This window comes from Argentina silus, assembly GCF_951799395.1.
Source record: "Argentina silus genome assembly, chromosome: 5".
NCBI lineage: Eukaryota > Metazoa > Chordata > Actinopteri > Argentiniformes > Argentinidae > Argentina > Argentina silus.
In genome coordinates this window covers 1,512,009-1,536,008 of record NC_139659.1, presented here as the reverse complement: position 1 = coordinate 1,536,008, position 24,000 = coordinate 1,512,009, and the positions used below count along the sequence as shown (strand labels likewise).

Below are 24,000 nucleotides of genomic sequence, written 5' to 3'. Positions count from 1 at the left end.
CTTTCCCCTCAAGGACCCAACAAATGCAGGTTTATGACATTAAAAAGGTCGCTGTCGACAGCAATCATGTCCTAACGTGGCGTGCCAGATCACATGGTACTACTGCAACCTAGCAATGGTTACATAGTGTGGTTTATCATTAACTCCAACATAAAAGCCCTAATGTGGATCCTGTGTGTGTGTGTGTGTGTGTGTGTGTGTGTGTGTGTGTGTGTGTGTGTGCGTGTGTTTCAGTGTGTGTGTGTGTGTGTGTGTGTTTCAGGCACAGAATATCATATGAAATTCCTGATGGTATATGTTCCTGATGGTATATGTTCCTGATGGTATATGTTTCTGATGGTATAAGTTCCTGATGGTATATGTTCCTGATGGTATACGTTCCTGATGGTATATACTCTTTGATCTCAGGTATCTTTGGTCAGAAGCTGGAGGAGACAGTACGCTATGAGCGTCGCTATGGGAACAAGCTGGCCCCCATGCTGGTGGAACAGTGCGTGGACTTCATCCGCCAGTGGGGCCTCAGGGAGGAGGGTCTGTTCCGCCTGCCCGGACAGGCCAACCTGGTCAAAGAGCTCCAGGACGCCTTCGACTGCGGGGAGAAGCCCTCCTTCGACTGGTAAGAGCTTTTCTACATGGAACCAATAGGTTCCTCAAAGGGTTCTTCAAAAAGGACAGCTGAAGGACCCTGTGGCTCGAAGAGTAGAATCTGTTTTAAAGTGTTGTGTAGCGAATGTCAAATCAGTGAGAACCGTCTTATTGTGCAGTAACACCACTCCTCTGGACACCTAAGAGCCCAATGTCAAACAAACAGACGCACACATACACACACACACACACACACACACACACACACACACACACACACACACACACACACACACACACACACACACACACACACACAGGATCCACATCATTACCCCTCAGAACTAGGGAAAACCTAGCTTCTTGATCTGTCTGTTAGCAGCTCATTGGGCCGGCATGGCACTCTGGAGACCCATGTTCGAAACCCAATCGGTTCCTCCAGCCATCAGCTCTGCCATATACTCTACTACTCTACCATGGTCGATCTGGGGGGGATTTATTACATGGTGTAAATTTAATTCCTATTTATCCAAATCAAATTGCCATGTTTTAATCATATTTGCCTCCTAATTCCTTATTGAGGCCAGTCAGGACGTAATAAGTCATTCCCACGCTAATGCCTGGGCTGAGAAATGAAAATCCCGGGAATATTAAACGGGGTGACAGCTTATAAAGGTAAACCTCCTCCTCCCTCTGCCAGAGGGTATTACCGTGGTACAACAGAGTCTGACAGCCCCAGGCAGCTTAGACACCTCACCTGTAAATACCCTTCATATTCATGTCACCTCACCTAGCCCACATTTCAGACATGGTGAATGTAAAGTACTTTCCCAAGGCACTGTATGTGGTGGTACAGTAGTAAACAGCTCTAGAGGGGGACCTCTTGGCTGTGGAGGAGATACAGTAAGGGTGACGCATCGTAAATGTGCCCAAACGATGCTACTGTAATGTGCTCTCCCTGATGACGTACACATCCAGAAACACATAGCTGGAAGCACAAGGTGCTTACTGTCGGAACAAACTTCACGACGACACCCTTGCTCTTCTGTACTTATTCCTGCACGACTCACGTGATCTCAAAATGAGTCACACACAATCTGCCTGTCAGAAATAGGACAGGATGCTCCACAGAGAGCTGCCTGGGCAATTTCAATATGCAAAGCCGTGCTAATTCATTCAGCGTGGCGGTGTGTTCACAGAGTTTACCTGCACTTTGTCACTGAGCGCTACATCGGCATACACCTTCCGAACTCAACACTTCAACACTGCAAGCCTGACGAGAGGAGAGCAGAACTCAGGCAGCTAATTGGAAGTGTTTAAGTTTAGCTCTTCTCACACAGACGTGGAGCTGCTAAGTGCTGCTCCTGTTATGGGGAGTGAAATATGGCAGGGAGGGAGAGAAGCTGCTGAGAGGTCGAGAGACACATGCTGTGTGGGAGGGAGAGGGAGAGGGAGAGGGAGAGGGAGAGGGAGAGGGAGAGGGAGAGGGGAGGGAGAGGGGACTGGGAAGGAGAGGGGACTGGGAGGGTTGTGTCTTTAGACCGTGGCTATGACACAGTCCATAACTCAGGGAGGATACCACCTCCCCACCTCCCCACCCCCTCACCTCGCCACCCCCCTCACCTCCCCACCTCCCCACCCCCCCCACCCCCCCCCCCACCTCCCCACCACCATTAATAAGACCTGTTTAGGATTGTCAGCATCCACACAGCGATACATCACGCACACACACACACACACACACACACACACACACAGATGTTCACACACACAGACACACACACAGATGTTCACACACACACACACACACACACACACACACACACACACACACACACACACACATTGGGACAGTGACAGGTGCTGCATGGGAGAGACACAGAACCACATCTGCCCCCACTGATTTAAGACCAGTTACGGTCCCACTTATTTACGATGGACCAAATTCTATGCACTCCATATCCCTCCCTCCCTCCCTCCCTCCCTCCCTCCCTCCCTCCCTCCATCCATCCCTCCCTCCCTCCCTCCCTCCCTCCATCTATCCCTCCTTCCCTCCCTCCATCCCTCCATCCCTCCTCTCTACATATTGATCTGTGTTCACGTCGCCTTCATGTTACGGTGCTTCATCTCACTCTTTCTCTCTGTTTGTCTCCCTCCCACTGCCTCTCTCTCTCCCCCCCCTCTCTCTCCCCCCCTCTCCCCCTCTCTCTCTCTGCAGTGATACAGATGTCCACACAGTAGCCTCCCTAATGAAGCTGTATCTCAGGGAGCTCCCTGAACCAGTCATCCCCTTCGCCAAGTACGACGAGTTCCTTGCCTGCACCAAGCACCTCAGCAAGGACGACGAATCGGTAAGTGTGTCTCATCACACACACACACACACACACACATACTAAGCCCCCCCCAAAAAAGGTATATAAAGATAACAATAACCATAACAATTGGAAGACAGGTTTCCCATCCATCCGTACGTGATTCTATTGGTGATCCTCCCTGCATTTGCATTGCAACAGTATATCCATCTGTTACTGACTATATGAATTGAGAGACATTTTTTATTTTCCAAAATAAATAATGATTGATATGGTAAGAGTAGCGGTATGTGTGTGTGTGTGTGTGTGTGTGTGTGTGTGTGTGTGTGTGTGTGTGTGTGTGTGTGTGTGTAGAACCTTAGTCAAAGAACATTCCAGAAAAGCACCCAATTTCAAGTTTCAAGAACTTTTCTGATCCATAAATCCTGGTTACACTGCTCAGCTATCCATGGCCTCTCCACTGTTCCTGCAACAGCACAATGACTTTGTTGTGCTTCTCTTCTCAATACTTCAAGCTTCCAAATTGGATTTCTTTCACACCATAAGGCTTGCTTCACAGGGTATCACTCTCTCTCTGCTCCCCTCAGTGACTCTCAAAACTGCTTTCTTTCATCTTCTGTTCAGCACCCCTGTGCGTTTTAGTGAGGCCGATTGTGTGTGTGTGTGTGTGTGTGTGTGTGTGTGTGTGTGTGTGTGTGTGTGTGTGTGTGTGTTAGAATACCTTCAGCATGACTTACAGCCTCTGAAACCACAAAGTATCAAATAGTTTCACAGGAAACACATTCCCAACTTTCTGAGCATGACCAGAAGATTAAATTGAAGAAGCGGCATATTTGTCATATGGATTTTCTCTTTGTATTTCTCAAATTCCCACTCGGGACTGCAAATTGCCTGCCTTTGATTTGTTTGAAAGACAGAATGCAATGTCAAAAGAGACAAAAAAAATATTGCATTATCAATTTAGAGCTTGAAAATGGGCTACAGGTAAGCTCTGTGTGAGGTCACTGCAGACAAAGTCACAGTCTGAGCTCCGCAGCCAACAGGAATATCGATTATGATTAGATCTTTATTAGAGATTCCATTAGATGCAGAGATTCTAATCAATCACATATGACTTGTTAAATCGACTGAAGTCTGATAAGATAAATGGTGCAGATACAGTATGTACAATTGGATAAATAGTGTGTGTTATGAAGTTTCAAGGACAAAGGTAAAGCCCATGCTTTAATGATAGACTAACCACGGTTTTGGATGTTAGTCTAATGCTGTCGTGTTATTGACAAAGGATATGTTTGATTCCCTCTCAGTTGCTTAGCAATGCAGTGCTTTATCTAGTGTGTGTATCCTCTTCCCAGGGAATAAAGGAGTTGAAAAGGCAAGTGGAAAGCCTTCCTGCAGTCAACTACAATCTCCTCAAGTACATATGCAGGTATGAAGTAGCAGCGTTCTTCACAGACAGAAAGGCCCTTTTCCTTGAAAACATTCCATTGAAATATTGAACATGTCACATGGCACAGATGACATTGATAAAGATGACTCATGTTGGGTTGGGTTGTTTCAGGTTCCTGGATGAAGTCCAGTCCTATTCAGGTGTGAATAAGATGAGTGTCCAGAACCTGGCCACAGTGTTTGGTCCAAACATCCTGAGGCCCAAGATACAGGACCCTGTAGCAATCATGGAAGGTACCGTAGCCCAGGTTTATATGTACAGGATCTGTAACTGTTAATGAGCTTTACATTCCTTACATTCTTTAGCTGTTATGTCTGAAACTATTCTGTATATGAAATGTAAAAACATAGTATTGTGAGATAGTAGTAAGAGTGTGTACTCTGGAGTGTGTACTAGTAAGAGTGTGTACTAGTAAGAGTGTGTACTAGTAAGAGTGTGTACTCTGGAGTGTGTACTAGTAAGAGTGTGTACTAGTAAGAGTGTGTACTAGTAAGAGTGTGTACTCTGGAGTGTGTACTAGTAAGAGTGTGTACTAGTAAGAGTGTGTACTAGTAAGAGTGTGCACTCTGGTGTGTGTACTAGTAAGAGTGTGTACTCTGGAGTGTGTAATCTGGAGTGTGTACTAGTAAGAGTGTGTACTCTGGAGTGTGTAATCTGGAGTGTGTACTAGTAAGAGTGTGTACTAGTAAGAGTGTGTACTCTGGAGTGTGTACTAGTAAGAGTGTGTACTAGTAAGAGTGTGTACTAGTAAGAGTGTGTACTCTGGAGTGTGTACTAGTAAGAGTGTGTACTCTGGAGTGTGTACTAGTAAGAGTGTGTACTAGTAAGAGTGTGTACTCTGGTGTTTCCAGGTACGGTGCTAGTCCAACAGCTGATGTCTGTGCTGATTGGCCGCCACGATGTGTTGTTCCCCCGAGAAGAGGACAGCCCCACGGCGCTGGAGCTGGTCAACAACAACAACAACGACCTCCAGAGGAGGCCCGCCACCATGGCCACGACCGCCACCACCGCCACCGCCACCCCCACCGCCACCACCGCCACCGCCACCGTGGGTCAGAACCAGAACACGGAGAACAACAACACCCAGGGGGCCGTGAGGCAGTGCACCTGGGAGTCCCCCGAATCACCTCACCGCCAGCACGTCGACAACGGCTCCCCGCGCTCCGCCAGCCCCCGAAACGGCCTCTCGGCCCGCTTCGACCTGACCCGCAGCCCGCCCCTGACGGTCAAGAAGAACCCCGCCTTCAGCAAGGGCAGCGGCATCGTCACCAACGGCTCCTTCAGCTCCTCGTCCTCCTCCGAGGTTCACCAGGAGAAGAGCCAGACTCTTGTGACTCTGCCAGCAGGGGGCGGCGGTGGTAGCCTACAGGCTCGCCGCGCCGGCACCCTCAAAGGCCCGGGCACCAAGATGGGAACCAGCGGGGTCCCCAACGGAGGGGTACGCATGGGCGTCTCCAGCACGGACGTGGTAAACGGTACTCTGAACGGGCGCAACGGGCTCTGGGTCCCTAACGGCTACAACGTCACCCTACGGGACAGCAAGCCTCGGGGGGACGTCCCCGGGGAGCAGACGGCCCAGAACCGGCTGTCCACATACGACAACGTCCAACAACAACAACAACAACAACAACAACATCATCAACATCATCAGCAGCAGCAGCAGCCGTGTCTGAGCAGCAGCTGCGAGGACAAGCAGAGTGTGGACAGCGCCACCTGGTCCACGTCGTCGTGCGAGATCTCCCTGCCGGACAACTCCACATCCTGCCGTTCCTCCACCACCACCTGCCCCGAGCAGGACTTCTACGGGGGCCACTACGAGGACCCCCTGCTTCTGCTGGATGCCACGTCCCACGACATGGAGGCGACCCTCCAGCCAGGCGGGGAGGGCGAAGGCAAGGCGGAGCGGAGGAACGTTGTCGTGGGCGGGGGCGGGGGCGGGGGAGGAGGCGGGCGGGGGAGCAGAGCCACCAGCAGTAGTGATAACAGTGAGACGTTCCCTGTGAGCAACGGGCCCAGCAGTCACAGCGCCCTGCACAGTCTGGTGGCCAGCCTGAAACAGGAGATGCAGAAGCAGAAGACGGAGTACGAAGCCAGGATCAAGAGGTAGGGCGCCAAACTCTGCTGCTGCTGTCCTTTTAACATAGCTATATCTTTTACATGTATACATTAACACATGTACTGTTTTATAAGCTCTCCTTTACTCAGTAACTGCCAAAGAATTCCGGAACACTCACCACCTAGAGTGCCAAGTGTTTTATGTGGTATCTACCTAGCAACAACACTTTGATTGGCTATAAAAATGAAGCATAAAACGAAGCATAATTTATGCATTTTGGGTGAATAAAGTCACCCTTGGCACTCTAGAATGTTGACCACTTGGACGACTTTATTCACCCTCGGCACTGAATGAGTTGAAGAATGTCAGGGCATTCCTGATGCATGTCATAACACAAGCTCTCTCCCCACTCATGAGAAAGACATAAACTCACTTAGTCTGACACTCCCACACAATGAGAACTCCCACACCCACAACTTGACCCACAACTCCTACTTTTTCCTCAAACTCTGACCTAACCATTGTTCCCCCCCCCACCACAGCCTGGAGCACCGTAACCTGGAGCTGGAGACGGAGATGGTGAGCCTGCACGAGGAGCTGGACCAGGAGAGGAAGAAGTACACCATGGTGGAGATCAAGCTGCGCAACGCTGAACGCGCCAAGGAGGACGCCGAGAAGAGGAACGAGATGCTCCAGAAGGAGATGGAGCAGTTCTTCTCCACCTTCGGAGACCTGACGGCTGACCCGCGCCGGCCCGACCGGGCCAACACCATCTGGATCCAGTGAGGGGGGGTGGCGTGTGCAGAAGGACTGTACCATATCTACTAAGAGGGGGTGGGAGAATGTAAGGAGGGAGACACTTGAAGAAGGACTTTAGCTTCTGAGAGCTGGAGAAAGGGGTTCAAAGGATTCAGTGTTGTGTGGGGTTTTGAGGGGCTACTGGACATGATAAATGCAGACTGTGGCTTTATTGGTGATGATGTGAAGATGTTCGGCGGCTGGTCATCTGCCTGGCACCATAGACTATCCCAGCCTTACCCCATAGAGACTGTTGAAAGACCACAACACAGACACAGAAACTCCCCATTTTCCTCCACCATCCTACCAAATATATAACCAACCCCTGTTGTTATTGTTACGTGATACTGTATCCTGTATCTGCCTGTGTATATAGAGGAAAAAAACGATGCTGGGAAACAAGAAAACGTATGTATGTAAAAAATTAAAACTAAAACAATATTTTAATGTTTGTCCGATATTTAAGCAGAACTATCAATGTGTGACATTTACATTTTATATCAAGGCTTTTCCTTGCACTTACTTTTTCTTTCTGTCAACGTGGTACCCGAATGACGTCGTGTTATTATGTATGCTGATTTATATTTTAATGTGTCTCATTTGAATATTATTAATATACATGTGGCTATGCTTCTGTGCCGTTACACACATCCCATGACCAAAAAGGAGAGACAGAACATGTAAATATTTTATATAATATGATAATAGACACTGCTTTTTGTCTTGTTCTGTGGCTTTAAGCGTTGTCAGACAGGAGCGGTCTGGGTAAAATGAAGAATGTTTAGTGGGTCGTAAGACTAAAGTCAGCCACGGTTAGTAATGAGTAAACATTGTAATGAATCACCTATAATTATTGATATTTATCATGAATTGAAAGTGTATTTGGTAATGATGATAATGATGACGTATGTTGGGGCTGTTCTTGAGGGCTTGGTTCCAGTCTGAATTTATCTAGTGTAATGAGCACTGTGTAATTGACAGTAAATCATTCTGTGAGTGCCCATGGGTTACCAACTGTACCGTTGTCCTTGTGGAGTATCTGTGTGTGTGTGTGTGTGTGTGTGTGTGTGTGTGTGTGTGTGTGTGTGTGTGTGTGTGTGTGTGTGTGTGTGTGTGTGTGTGTGTGTGTGTGTGTGCGTACGTGTGTGTGTGCGTGTGTGTGTGCGTACGTGTGTGTGTGTGTGCATGTCTGTGCGTGCTTGTGAAAAATCTCACTCTCTCTCTCTCTCATAGAGCAAGGTGCTTCTCAAAGACAGGTCCTTTGTCCAGTGGACCTTTGATAAGTTTGATAAACATCCTGATCAAGTGTTCACCTGTGTGTGTGTGTGTGTGTGTGTGTGTGTGTGTGTGTGTGTGTGTGTGTGTGTGTGTGTGTGTGTGTGTGTGTGTGTGTGTGTGTGTGTGCCTGCGTGTGTGCCTATGTGTGTGTACTTGTGTGTGTGTATCTGTGTTTGTTACATGGGAAACAGACTGTCACCATCCAGCTTTAGAACAGCCATCTTCAAACGGGCACCTGTCTGTGTTTGGGCCTGTACCGCCAGACGTCTGTGTTTGGGCCTGTACCTCCAGACGTCTGTGTTTGGGCCTGTACCGCCAGACGTCTGTGTTTGGGCCTGTACCTCCAGACGTCTGTGTTTGGGCCTGTACCGCCAGACGCCTGCGTCTCTGTCACACAAACCCACAGTGACAAGAGACTGGTGGTGCTGTCTGCCTGTCGGCTGCGTACGCGAGGACCCCATTAGGAGGCCCCTCGGGAGCGCCTGTCACCAATCTTACACCAGAACTCTGGAATGTGCGGACGAAAAAGTGCCTGAACAACAGAGTGGGGAGGGAGCCAGGGGTCCTCATTCTCCACCGTTCACCAGGAGATAACAGGCTTAAGCCGAGCTGACAGTGTAAACCTGAGCTGTGAATTCCATACTGAGGTGAAGATTATGGACGGAAGGGCGGTATTTTCATGCCATGCTTGATACAAAGAATACTTCAAAGCTGTCAGAATTATGAATAAAATGCATTTTCATGCAAGTGTCTTTTGTTGTCAAGATCTTGAGTGTTTGTGCGCTTGAACGCGTCTCAATGTTGCTGGGTTGTAGGCTACTTTCTTCTGTTGAACACTCTTAGAAGAAAACCCTAGTAATTAGTTAACATAACTACATAGCCTGTATGCAAACAATACACAACAGGCCGGCGTATAGCAGGCTGATGCAGTATGTGCCCTAGTATCAAGGTAAATAGCAGGTCAATAAGGTAAAGTAATACTTAAACTTTTAAAGGGATTGAGGGTTAAAGGGATGTTCCACTAATTTAAGCTGTTGATTAACACAGACAGTTTTTAATTACATATGTTTCTTCCTTCTCTTTAAACCACAGTAATGAACCTCATCCCCTGTTTGTGCTACACTGTAGCATCTAAACTCTTTTATGCTACATTCATGACAAGTCTGAAATTCAGAACCTCGTGAATTAAAATAACCTAATTTATTTGCATAGAGCTTCCTATTCGTTGATTCTGATACACTCTTAAAGTGGGAAACGTGGTTATTCTGAAATGAACATGACATGAATGCAGCATTACTCCATAGACTTAAGGAAATACACTGTGGGAAACCAAAATGTAACAGTGTACAAACTGTACCATGGTATACTGTCCTCAAAATTACAGTGAGAATATGCCGATATAGACACTGGTACAAAGAATCAATTGAATATCACATCAGAGACGCGGGGAAGGTCACCCGACATGTTTTCATTGCGCCCTATTGAACTGCCTTTCTCAGCCCAGTCTGGCTGACAACTTGGCCTCAGCCTCCTAGTTTGGCTATTCAGGATGACAGAGTGCCTGGAACTCCAGAGGCTCTTGTTGCCATGCTAACGCAGACCTGTCGCCAAGGGAGATCGGGTAGATGGACAGATGGTAACACTGAGAGGGTTTATCTGCTGATTGATGTAGTGGCTATAGATGAGGTAAACAACTACATTCTGAACAGCACTGATAATGGTTGTGCAATATATAATGTCTAATTCTGAAATCTATGTCTATTCTAGTGTTCTTACGATGTGGCTTTAGCACTGAACACATTTCTGCACGCTGCATATACAGTATATCAAACGTATCATATTACTATAGCAATACAGAAACAGAAAAAGTATAGTCATTCCCAAGGTCAAAGGTTTTGTTTATTTTCAATCACATACATATATTCATTTTTACATACACAGTACCTTTAAAATGTCGAGTGTTTAAACAGCTTAAAGTAGTTTCAGTAGGTTTTTTTTATTTTTTGTTGTTGTGTTTTTTTTAAACCATTTTCTTTTCTTTGCGTTTGTTTATTTGATTGGAACGCTAGCCTGAAGCTTGAGATCAGAAAAGCCGTTGTCAGCGTGAACCAGATACATTTTCAACCTGACATGCCAACGGAATGGTCCACTTACAGCACGGAAAAAAAAGGAAAAAAAGGAAAAAAAGAAAGAAAGAAAAAAAACCCACAAGCTGATTCAGATGAACTGACCAGGATTCATCCAGTCTAGTTTAACTCCACATAAACACTCTCAACATTACTGTCATTATCACCAATGGTCCCGACAGCAGCAGTCACTCCTCTGCTTGACTTTCAGAGTCGTTTATTGCGCTGTTTACAATATGATCATGAGAAGTAAACATGTAAACAAATAGAGTGTAAACATGTAAACAAATATAAACATAACTTGCACTATGCTGGCACCAGTGTCTCATTGACAATGACTGACTTGTGTGAAATCAAATGAATCAAGGAGATCACAACGATGTGAGTGCTATGCCAACTATATTAGAACCTTATGGCATCTTGGCAAAATAACAATGGCTCCTTTAGTTTACAATGGAACGGCTGATTTATTTGTCGTGATGAAAATGCAAAATAGACATACTGATTGTTTTGTTCATTTTAATAATCGTAGTGTAGTACAGTACTGTAGGTAATTCACAAACACTTTCAAAACAAAGGCATGTCATATTGAGTTGTAAAATGACAGAGATGATCCATCTATAGTGATGCCTCGGACCCAACCATCAATTTAAATTTGTGAGGATTTTTGACACAAGTCTAATTCTAGGTTAAATGCAACTGTACATGAATACACATCCCTCATATTTCCAGTTACAGACAGTGTACCACCATACTGTTACACAACAAGAACACACAACAGTACAGTACTGTAGGCGTTTTAGCCCACACCCTGCAGGTGACACCTCTGCGTGAGGGCCATCGGAAAATAGTCAACAATCTAGTCAGGCCTTCAGAAAGGCAAAACAATCTGAGAACATTTACGTTTGAAATAATTGCCTTTGTCGAGATGCCCTGACGCGTTACATCGAATTCAGTCAGTTATGATAAATGCTGGTTTCTTTGAAGTCACACACTGATGACAAAGCAGAGAGCAGCGGCACAACGTCGAGTGTGACAGCCACACAGATCTACATTCATCGCTGACTCCCACATTAAAAACACTGATGAGTTGGCTGTCTCCAAGAGGAGCATCAGGAATAACATCGGCCCTGCAGCACCGTTTTAGAATCATTCTCTCTGAATCATTCTCTGAATGAAGATGCCTTTGTACGTTGTTACTGTATAGGATCAAAAGTTCACATCTAGAGAAAAAAAAAATCAAACGTTGTTACAGCTTTTGTACTTTGATGATGGTCCCTGTCGGATTTTTGTTAGTTGGTGATGGATTCCTACGTTCAGATACGGAGAGATAAGGACCCACTCTTCTGGAATAACGAGTGAATCTTATGGCTAAAAATGTCCAGTAGAAAATGCACAACGGCTTAGCTTGTGTCTTATTGGTCATCAGTAAGAACCCATTCACACCATAAACCAGTGGTAAGAAAAGATTCTGTTGATCATAAACTCTGATATTCCAAATGAAAGAAACTTTTGTAGTTCCACCCTGTTTTTCAAAATGGCTGAACAGAAACTCTAGCTGGCTTATCCTGGAGACATCTCAAGAACCCCTCTTTGCTCTGTGAAGTAGATGTTCATCAACTGCACTGGACTGTACATTTCTGGCGCCATTGGCAAATGGGTGTAACACAATTCTATGTAACTAAGTGAAACATGACTAACAATTATTTCTATAGAGATTTAATGAATGAATGATGAAATAGCCTACTATCTAAAATGACAGTTATGTGTCTAGTAATTGTCCATGCACAAGAAGAGCTGCTGAGCTAGTGTATATAAACTTGTTTGGAGAGATCACGGAGAAGCAAGATGGCCGCCTGGCTTCTACAACGATGTGTGTCACAGTGGAGGATCAACACAGGAAATGAATACATGGGAAAAGTCTACCTGAGCGGTCCTGTCACCTTTCAACCCCAATCATAGTGTTAACCCTGAACTTCTACTGTCACCTTTCAACCCCAATCATAGTGTTAACCCTGAACTTCTACTGTCACCTTTCAACCCCAATCAGAGTGTTAACCCTGAACTTCTACTGTCACCTTTCAACCCCAATCATAGTGTTAACCCTGAACTTCTACTGTCACCTTTCAACCCCAATCATAGTATTAACCCTGAACTTCTACTGTCACCTTCCAACCCCAATCATAGTGTTCACCCTGAACTTCTACTTTTGGTTTGAACGTTTGGTATGAATTCAGAATACGCTGTGTCTCAATGCCGAGACGTGACTGACATCTTTTATTGTTGGGTTGAGAATGAGGATTCATCCTGAAGTGGTGTCATGGTGGAGCAGCTGTCATAGGTTACCGTGGCCTCACCTCATTGTGATGAAACAGATGACTTTGATGTACTTGTTGGTCATTCCAAACTAGACAACCCTCTGACAAGAGAAGGTACAACTACGGTATTAATATGCTGCCCAGCTTCCACATCCGATTGTTTACTGTTATCTTTTCAACTTCCTGATTGTCAAGTTAGGAAATTACTCACAGTGAGAAACCAACAACGCGTGCCATTGTCGTATGGTAGTGGAGCTGGCTTTAGACTAGAGTGTATGAATTAGTATTTTATCCCAAACTGAACACGGGTATCGTCATGCCGACATACAAAAAAAAAATAACCTGCAATTATTTCATCCCTTTATTGAAATGTAAGGACACTGATCAAATAAGACATATACAGGTACAAAACAAAACCATGGTACAATTTAAGGGTATTCTGTTCAGTTACTAATTGTATGGTATAGGTCAGAAGAACATTTATATGAAGAGTCCTATCCAATAAACAACAAGTCCAGTGTGTTTTTAAAAGTAGGTTTAAATTCTACATTATTAGTTATTCAAAGATGCAACAATAACAATCCTGTCATGTGATGGTGGGTACAGCGTCCCTATCGGGAGGATCTGGGCGTCGGTGGTGGTGAGACTATGTGCATGAGAGGACGTTGAGGTGAAGTGACTCCATGCTGAAATAGACTAAATAGGACAGGCCAGACACCAGCGTTACCTCCTGGTTCTACTGCGGCTACGCCAACTGCCTCCGCACCAGAGACACGGGCTCCATCCAACCTTTCGCTTCATTCCAACGCTATATAATGTGTTGTTATATTATCCTGTTCAAGATGAGGAGAAACTGCATCATTCCAAAGGCACTTGCCATATATTCAGGTTCAGTCGTCTAAGACATAAATACAATCGATAAATCAATAAATAAAACTTCCAGTTAGAAATCATCTATTTAACATTACTGGTTTTATAGGTAGTCTGTATATCGGATTCCCTTTTGACAAAAATATGGCATGAGTAGTAATTTGCTGAAATTAAATACGATGCGCATGAGAACAAAAATGAACAAAAGTTGCTATGAGGTAAACGCTCGCCATACCCTGCCCCCAACCCCCCCTCCTCTCCCCTCCCCTCCCCCCTTCTCTCTCTCTCTCTCTCTCTCTCTCTCTCTCTCTCTCTCTCTACAGGCGTGGAACACACACCAGTAAGGCGACAGACAGGCTCCTCCACTCCTGGCCACAGTGACACAGACAGAAACAGACAGAGTGACCTTCCGTCGTCGGAGGTGAGGTGAAGGAATGGATCACAGGATGACATGACATGCGTGGCTGTGGTCAGCCTATCGGGGGGCAGTGCAGGGATGCAGTCGGAGGGGGGTCTCACTAAACACAAACAGCTACAGGAACTTAAGGTTCTGGCTCAGCGCTGACAGTGACAATGACAGTTTACTGAACGTCATCCACATGGCTTCCCTCCTGCAGCTCGCACACATGTATGTCACACATAGAATCCTTTAAAACCCCCCCGTGTTCACCACTCAAAAGTTCAATTACTTACATGGTATATAAACAAAAGTCTCTAGACTCGTTCAGCATATAATTAGCGTAGCTCATAATCATGCAGGACCACAGGCAAAGGGGGGGAACTAAGGTGGAAGCGGTGATGTGGCAAGGTGTGCTTGAACTTCCAGTACTGGCCGTCAGTCCCACTCCGTGTGCCTCGCAGCTGTACAGAATTACATTATTTACAAAAGACAGGGGGCGCTGTTCTGGCGCTCTCCCCTGGGAATAATCACATACAAACACACCTATCTGTCAATCTCACAGGGGGGTGGGTGGGACCCTCCAGGACCGCGCCTGGAGGGTAAATCATAGCAGTACCATCACACAGGGGGAGGGCTAAAGTGAGTGGAGGTTTATATAGTACAATAGTCATGATCAAAAGTGCCCACCTTGCCACATCCACTGAAGCACAGACGCTTGCAAGGTATCAGGTACCAGCCAGTCAATTTACACTTTACAGAAAGATGCCCGATTAAGCATGTATGTTTTTTTTTATGCCATTTAAGGGGGGGTGGGGGATATAAGCAAAGCAACTAGAAGTTCATAAATATAGATATTTCAGCGTGTTTTATTAGTTTTTCTTTATACTTTTGTTTTTATTCACTGAATGAAAATGCGCAGGCTTTTTCTTATTTCTGATCCTTAATTATATTCCCTTATCAATTTTTTCCTCTTTTATTGTCGTTTTTGAATATCGTTGTTTTTAGTTTCTGTCTGCCGGTTGGTTGGGGGGGGGACTTCACCTTCTGAAGAACATTGGGTTGCGCAGGCAAGCGGCTAGTCACCTGCAACAACCGAGGGGTCCTGCGGACGTCTCCAGGCTGCTGTCGGTGTCTGAGGCCAGGGTCTGGTCGGTGGACATGGAGGAGATGTCGTTGACGGAGGAGGACGGAGGGAGGCTCTCGCTGCTGTTCACGGCTGCACCTGCGCTGAGGGAATCAACAGCAGCAGGGGGTTACAACGAAAAAGAGCCCCGGGGAAAAACTGACCAAGCCACCACAACCCCTGACGTAAATACAGATAGAAACACAAACGATAAACAAGAAACAGCCCACCACCACAACACCCACAGTGTCAGGAATGAGAGGGGGGGTGAGTTAAGGCTGGGGTCCACTGTCCAAGGTCCCTCTATCCATGCCCCGTCCCTCTGCACGCTGCCTGGGAGGAGATGACACCTCAACTGCCTTGCGTGATGAAAGAGACATTCTAGCAGTTTGATTGATTCTTTAAAAAAAAAAAAGACCCAATTGACCTACTGCTGAACCCGGTTCAGTGTTGTTCTCGATGACGTCCATAGGCTAACCCTGTAGAGCTGTTTCAAGCTACAGCAAGTCATACACTGAGACCTGACACAGATTGAGCGTAAAAAGAGTAAACATTAAGAGTAAAAATATATCAGAATTCAGAATCAGAATAATTGTTTGCATATACAGGAAACTGACTTGGTGAGGTTGGTGCGTGGGACATTAAAAACAATAGCAGATATTGACAAAAAATGTACAAAATAGCAAAATATGAACAAAATAGCAATAACAAATTTACAAATTTACTAAATAGAACAATAAAACAATTTTTCAATGGAGATTTACTACTGAACATGTTATTTAGTCCGGGTCAGGACTAGTCTTAATCTGTGTCCAGGAAAGAGCCCTGACAGAAACATGGCAGTGGATGAACCACCATGTTAGCTCCAGAGGGGACAGAGTGCTGCAATAATGGTTCAGACAAGCAGCTTCTTACCACTAGATGGGGATGAATGAATTTCTACTAAAGCAGACATGCTGAGGCTGCATAGGCTCCTGTGATGCATCGTAGGCCTATGTATGGAACACATTGTTAATGCTAGCCATTCATAACAGGCCCTTCTAACACATTCATAACAGGCCCTTCTAACACATTCATAACAGGCCCTTCTAACACATTCATAACAGGCCCTTCTAACACATTCATAACAGGCCCTTCTAACACATTCATAACAGGCCCTTCTAACACATTCATAACAGGAGTTTCTGTGCCACATATTACATTTTCAAGGCACATTTTTCTCAATAGGCTTATCCATCTTATCCATCTTATTATCCAATCATCTTGAAGGAAAAGTTGAGTGAACGGACAGTTATGTACTGAATACTTACAAGTTTCATAAAAGCCTCATTAATATTCCAAAATGCTAATATTCAGGAGCACGTCAAAGTGAAAATATAAAGTGTTTAATAAAAGGACTGATCCAACGGGGCGATTTTCGCCATGATAAACTCGAGTTCCAAATTGGTCGATTGAAAGGACTCTCTCCCCAACGTCTTATTCAAATATGAGAAAGCGAGGAGGTCGTTTATCTTTCCGTGTGAGAGTTAGATCGGGCAATTTAATCTCAAGTCGAAGCAAAATTGAAATCTCATGGAGTCGGTTTATAATCTCTGAGACGGGCCCTTCAGAGCCAGCAGCACTGGATAGAGCAGCACTTATCTGTCTACGACACTGCAGTTTATAAACCCAGGAACAAAACAAAGGCATGATGGATCATCTCCTCTAAAGAGCAGAATTGAAAAGTAAAGAGAACATCACACAGGTACAAAGATCAGGTTTTGTTCTTGTCAGAGGTCCATGCTATCTCCCCAGAGCAGACGGGTTGTAATGTTAAAGTTACGCTTGGCTTTGAGTCGGTGGTACACAGTCTTAGGTGACAACACATCAGACAGAGGAGGAACAGACAGGACTACTATCACACACAAAATAGGATATGTGGGAAAGAGGGAATTTCTGGTTCATTTTGCAATGTACTGTAGGATATAACATACAGGCACTACCAGTGGAGGCTGGTGGAGGTAGAAATCAGAGGACAGGCTCATTGTAATGCATGGAATGGAATGAGGAATGGTATCAAACACGTGTTTGATACCATTCCTTATTCCGTACCATGCATTACAATGAACCCGTCCTCCGATTTCTACCTCCACCAGCCTCCCATGATATACTGCCAATATTTCTTTCTCATAATCCTTCACTCTGCGGTGTCATAGTGTTCATGTCCACTGCTACATGGAAGTCCTGAAGCCACTCAAGAGCAAAAGCAAGTGGAGGGCTTTGCTAAAACGATAACTTTCGGTCTAGAGAATCCCAATAGTCCAGTGATTTGTGCAAAAGGACGTGTAGGGTGCCCCAGGCTGACCATAAATCTCCCGTTTATGTGTCTGTTGCTGTGGGAGGAGATTGCTTAAAGGACAGTGGTAGTTTATGTGTCTGTTGCTGTGGTAGCCATTTCAACTGACCTCCGATAAAACAGGAGGCAAACCAGAATTGATGGCCTCTATCGATTGTATCTGATTCCAGAGTCACAGGTTTACTCAGACGCAGTGGAGAGGTCTTAAGGTGCTTACGCAGGCGGTACTACTGCACTGCTATGGATATCATTCCCTAAAGGCAAACACAATCAGATTTTATCTGATTTTTAGAGAGCTTCTGTCAAAAGTGACCTATCCGACCTACACCTCAAAGCAATTCTGAAGACACACAAACACCACGGTCACAGCTAACTTCAAATAAACAGAGTGCTCTTACACTAACTGAATGTTTTATGCTCACATTCTGTCCTCTCATGAAGCAATGGTAACATCAAACTGCCATACAGAGAGTAGTAGCCAACAAATAAAACCTTTTTTTTATCCTTTCATCTTAATAACATGACATTCGATGTCCCAGGTCGCTCAGAACTAGTCCTCGATGGAGAGTGTAGATACACAGAATGTGAGACTAGTTCTCTATGTAAAATGTAGAATGTAGAAATGTAGAATGTGAAAGTGGTTCTCGAAGTGAAATGTAGAATGCAGAAACAAGTACTTCATGTAGAATGTAGACATGTAGAATGTAGAATGTGAAACTAGTCCTCGGAGTAAAATGTAAAAAATGTAGAATGTAGAAACTAGTTCTTTACGTCTAAGCCTAACTACATGCCTCGTACTGCTGTGAACTAGTCTGGGGCTCTTTAGCTGCACTGCGTCTACTCTGCACGGGGCAACCCATCTGCTTAATTGAGGAGAGAGAGGAGGAGAGAGAGGAGAGAGAGGAGGAGAGAGAGAGAGGAGGAGAGAGAGGCAGGTCAGAGAATGAGCCGGGGGAGTGAGAAGCAAAGTGAGGGAAAGAGAAGAGAGAGAGAGAGAGGGGTGTGAAAGAGAGAGGGAGAGCGAGAGAAAGGAGGGAAATATGGAGAGAGAGAGAGAGGGGGAGGTAGAGGTAGAGAGAGAGAGAGAGCTATCGCACTGCGGATTAAATCAATGGCTGGCCAGCAGCTTACTCTCTGTCCTGAACAGAGCCTGCAGGGAGGCATGCCTTCCCATCTGAACAGCCCCAAATACTGTCCAGCCTGGCATAGGACTTGGTTTGAAAACGCTCTATACGCAAAAATATCGAAGGCGGTGGACCAAAGCAAGTTGTTCTCCCTTCTCAGCAATAGAGCCTGGACAGACGCCATCGCGCTATCAACACCAACATGACTCTACACTGCCCTCCAATGGTCATCCAAGAGAATGACAGCTGATTTGGTAAACATTGGCATCTTTATCTAGGCAGATAATATTGAACAACACTTAACTGCAAAGATCAATTCAGAGTGTGAGATACTGATTTTTTTTTAATGGGAATTTGGACCAAGGACCCCAGCCTTAAATCATGGCATGTGCATACACAGATGTGAAAATATTGTACAATACAATGATCTAGCCCATGGATTAGGCGACAGCAACATATTTAAATATTGTGATTGATCCACAACTATGATTTTTCTCAGTACACATAACACGTTTCAAACCTTTTATCCATATACATACAGAATCAGTCGAATAAATCTTACTTTCTCTAATCTATCGTTTGAAAAACTAAAACATACATAGACTGCTTCACACATTCTATTTGTCTCGGAGACAAGATGGCGGACAAAGACACATGGTCAACGCACAATGGATTTCTCTGGTACAAGACAAACCCAATTAGTTGATTAAATTCACTTACAGAGCGATTAGGTTATGCACTGAGAGTACCTGAAGGAGAGGGCTGTCCCTTCACCACGCCATTCTTCGTCCTCTCCTCAAAGTTCATCACCTCTTTGTAGATGAGTTCTACGAGCCAGAGAAGAAGTTGGGGAGAAAAAAGAGTGATTAAAAGGCAAGAGAGAGAGAGAGATCAATGTCTCCTTTGCCCCAATGTCTTTCTTCTCATTAATTACCACAGAGAGCTACTTCAAGCTAATTGGAAAAGTTTGTGCACAAACACAATCAGAAAAATGGATAAGAAATCAGGCATCATTGACCTGTCTTGGAAACTAAATACAGTACGCAATACAATTGAGTCAATACTGGTTGAGGATACTGAGGATTGCAGATTGCATCTCCAGTTGGACAGCCCCAGACCATACATTTTATACAGTAAACACTAACAGTAAACAATTAAAGGGATAGTTCAATTTAAAGCATAATACAATATATAATTGAGCTAATATAAGAATATATACAATACTGCCAAAGTGGCTGGGCCAGGCCGCTCAGACAGACGTGTGACGTCATTACCTTTCCATTCATCGATGGAATGTTCTCTCTCATCCAGCTGCTTGTCGTAAATAGCAGGAGGAGGCTGGAGGGAGAAACAGAGGTCGTATCTGTATCTGTCTAACATGGCTTTGGATCACCTATCAACAACAAGCTATCATCAGCATACACTCTTTTCAAAAGTTCGAATCATTTAAGGATCAATAACACGGAGATGAGTGATAGCTAATGTTTACCAGTTAAATTATATGACAGTTTTTTTTTTTTTTTTTTTTTTTTTTTTTACAAAATGTGTCATAGGAACCAAAGGCTTCCAACTTGAAAACCACTGAACTCAAAGTTGAATATCAACAGAAGGTTTGCACTACAGTTCGAGTCACGCAGGCATCTGGAGTTTCAGGATTCAGATCAAAACGCATAACATAAAAAAGCAAAATGACTGATATAGTTATTATAACAGAAGTGGTGGACCTTCTCCATGCATCAACCACATAGTTTACATAGTAAATCCCTTTCAATACAGACAGGTAGAGGAGGGAGGAGTCTGACATGACTATGGGACCTCAGAATGGGAAGGTACAGATGTGGGTTCGGATGAGTAGAAGTGAAACTGAGGTCACGGATGGAGGATTACTGGTTTACACAAACATTCCCTAAATACGTTTCATTTTTCGAAATAATGTGATTGCATTTTGGATATCTAAATGTATGAATGAACTCGGCATAATTCTGAATGAAGGTACATTTCTACACCAGGCGGACAACGTGGCTTTAAAGCTGCTCCATATCTGCCTGGAAACCACATAAATCGTGAATCAATATGAAAATGCATACTACAATCAATGAAGTATTAAATCTACTTTGACAGAATCACGACCAAGCACATCTAGCGGCCCTTTGGGATTATTTTGAGATTAACCAGGAGACGGACAGCAGCTCCTCTGGGCTGTCCAGCAACCTCCCACAACGCCATCTGATTGTGTCATTACGTCATCCAATGGGCTGTCATCTTAACAATGCACACACACACTGACTGACACACGTCAACTCTCCTTATCTCCTTAGTATACACTAATGCCCTCAACTGACATTATCACAGCGGGTATACCCCCCCTTCACTGTCAACCTGGGTGACATTACCTTGATATGGCAGCACATAAATCTCATTGATCGTCAACCTTGGAATGGAGTTAATACACCACCTCCCACACAGGCACTGGGCTACTCTTACAGTATAAGCCGCTTCCAAGAATTTCTATATCTTTGTATATAATGTTTGAAACGTAGAAGAATCAAGACCTAGGTCAAAGGCTTATCCTTAGCATACTGGTTTGTTTAACTGTATCTCAAGGTACATGGTGATAGATAGAATACCAGGGGAGGCTGGTGGAGGTAGAAATCGGAGGATGGGCTCATTGTAATGCATGGAATGGAATGAGGAATGGCATCAAACACTTGTACAGTATACTGTCTGTGTATATGAATACTGTACATTTTCTAGCATGTGTTTATCAATTCCAAACCTTTAAACGCTTGATGCAACACAAGAGCATAGATAGATAGATATGAAATCTAGATTTTTAAGAAATAATAGCATGGTTTACTGCAGTTCTATCATCATACTGTCTATATAGTCCCTCTGGAGAGAAAGATCTCTCCCCTTTGCATGGATACAGTCTGACAGTATGGACACAGTCTGACAGATCAGAAGAAAGCCTGATAGACATGCACACTATCAGTCTACAACATTTTCTGTACTAACAGTATCAAGTACAGCTAAGACCAATTCATTATGATTGTGCAGTGACTGTCATGTTTGGTCATGATTGAGTAATGTTTGTGGTCATGTTTGGGTCATGTTTGGTCATGTTTGGGTCATGTTATGTTTGGTCATGATTGGTCATGTTTGTGGTCATGTTTGGGTCATGTTTGGTCATGTTTGGGTTATGTTATGTTTGGTCATAATTGGGTCATGTTTGTGGTCATGATTAGGTCATGTTTGGGTTATGTCATTTTTGGTCATGTTTGGTCATGTTTGGGTTATGTCATTTTTGGTCATTTTTGGTCATGTTTGGTCATGTTTGGTCATGTTTGGTCATGTTTGTGGTCATTTTTGGTCATGTTTGGTCATGTTTGGTCATGTTTGTGGTCATGTTTGGTCATGTTTGGTCATGTTTGTGGTGCTCTATTGTATGTACTGTACGAGACATTTCCTTGAGGTAGGACAGGGTTTTATTTACCATTGATATTTGGACGAGATCTCTGGCCTTCATCAGCATGAAATGCAATAAAGAGGAGGAAAGAACAGCAGAGGGTGTGTTGAGGGAGGTCGTAACGCCGCACACGGAAAATATCATTATGTCTATATAACATAATTATGTTATATCTGTACTTTATCAAATATCATCATCATTAACATACTCTATGTACTACAAGGACTAACATCATCATATACAGTTCATAGGATGTCATCTTCTGTTCATTTGCAGTTTGATTAACTAAAATGAGACATGCTACAAATTAGATATAAACATTTACACAGAGTAACTTAGCATATTCATACAATACTTCCTAATTAACAAAGGTGTTAATCATTCGAGTGAAGGTGTGTGTAATGCCTGTCATGTTCATGTAACAACTATACTCATAATTACACAACTCTCCTGAGGAGAACAGATTTTATTCTCCACTGAAAAGTGAGATTTTGTATATGTATGTACAGTGCTGCTTGAAAGTTTGTGAACCCTACAGGGATGGTCATTATTTTTGTATAAAATATTAAAATTAACTTCTTTTAAGATCAAATCTTTATCTAAACCCCAATTCATAATAAAGACATTCCAAATAAAGGACACAAACAAAAAAATATGATATAAGTTTATTTAACGAAAGTGGTTTATTTTACAAAAACTCCTCATAAATATGTGAACCTCTTCGGTCAATAGCTTGTGGCACCTCCATTAGCAGCGATAACTTCTTGTATAGCCACTAATCAGTGTCTGACATCTGTTTTGAGGGATTTTTGTCCACTCCTCCTTACAGAACTCAGCCAATTGAGTGAGGTTTGAGGGGTGTCTGGCATGAACTGCCCGCTTCAAGTCCTGCCACAGCATCTCGATTGGATTTAGGTCAGAACTTTGACTTGGCCAATCCAAACCACAAATCTTCTTTCTCCTGAGCCATTCTTTACGAGATTTGCTTGAATGCTTGGAGTCGTTGTCTTGTTGGAAGACCCATTTTCAGCCCAGCTTTAGCTCCTTGACTGGTGACTTGACGTTCTGTTCAAGAATCTCCTGGTATACCTCAGAATTCATGGATGTAGAGTCATCCAGGTCCAGAGGAGGAAAAGCAGCCCCAGATCTTGACATTCCTACCACTATGCTTGACTACTGGGATAAGGTTCTTTTGGTGCTAGGTAGTGTTGGGTTTTCACCAAACATAGTGATTTTGATTGTGACCAACAAGGTCCATTTTGGACTCATCTGTCCAGAGAACAGACTTCCAGAAATCTTCAGGCTTGTCCAGGTGGTCTCTGGCAAAGTTAAGACAGGCAGTTAGCTTCTTTTTTGACAGCAGAGGCTTCTTCCTAGCAACCCTCTCATGAATGCCATTTCGATTCAGTGTTCTTCTTATTGTCGAAGCATGCAGTTACCTGAGATGCAGCAAGGGAGGTCTGCAAATCTCTAGATGTTATGTTTGGGTCGGCTTTAACCTGATTCATTATTTTTCTTGTGGCTCTTGGGGATATTTTGGAAGGGCGTCCACTTCCTTCTAGGCCGAGTTGCTGTCATGTTAAATGCTCTCCATTTGTAAATGATTTGCCTCACAGTCGACTGATGGAGCTCAAATCTTGTTGAGATGATTTTATAGCCTTCCCCAGACTGATGTGCTCTCACTACCCTCTTCCTGATGTCCTCTGAGATCTCCTTTCCTCTCGGCATGGTGTGTTTTGCATTCACCTGTATGGGTAAC

At 44.2% G+C, this 24,000-nt stretch overlaps 2 protein-coding genes across 8 annotated transcripts in view; one reads left to right on the top strand and one right to left on the bottom strand.

Moving 5' to 3' along the window:
* The window catches only part of arhgap24 (Rho GTPase activating protein 24), a gene marked incomplete at its 3' end in the record, with an annotated part of 91,858 nt that extends 84,669 nt beyond the window's left edge, over positions 1-7,189 (top strand). For both annotated transcript variants that reach the window (XM_083670424.1, XM_083670425.1), the window contains 6 exons: positions 409-616; positions 2,804-2,936; positions 4,253-4,326; positions 4,459-4,580; positions 5,199-6,450; positions 6,946-7,189. In XM_083670424.1, coding sequence (XP_083526550.1) covers positions 409-616; positions 2,804-2,936; positions 4,253-4,326; positions 4,459-4,580; positions 5,199-6,450; positions 6,946-7,189 — 2,033 coding nt within the window. The remainder of the gene's footprint in view (positions 1-408; positions 617-2,803; positions 2,937-4,252; positions 4,327-4,458; positions 4,581-5,198; positions 6,451-6,945) is intronic.
* An 8,083-nt stretch (positions 7,190-15,272) lies between these two features.
* Positions 15,273-24,000, bottom strand: part of mapk10 (mitogen-activated protein kinase 10) — a gene marked incomplete at both ends in the record, with an annotated part of 48,913 nt that continues 40,185 nt past the window's right edge. For 2 of the 6 annotated variants that reach the window (XM_083670736.1, XM_083670738.1), the window contains 3 exons: positions 15,273-15,409; positions 19,516-19,602; positions 20,050-20,113. In XM_083670736.1, coding sequence (XP_083526862.1) covers positions 15,273-15,409; positions 19,516-19,602; positions 20,050-20,113 — 288 coding nt within the window. Of the gene's footprint in view, positions 15,416-19,515; positions 19,603-20,049; positions 20,149-22,268; positions 22,296-24,000 lie in introns of all 6 variants that reach the window. The other 4 variants (XM_083670734.1, XM_083670739.1, XM_083670735.1 and 1 more) reach the window with 4 other exon arrangements.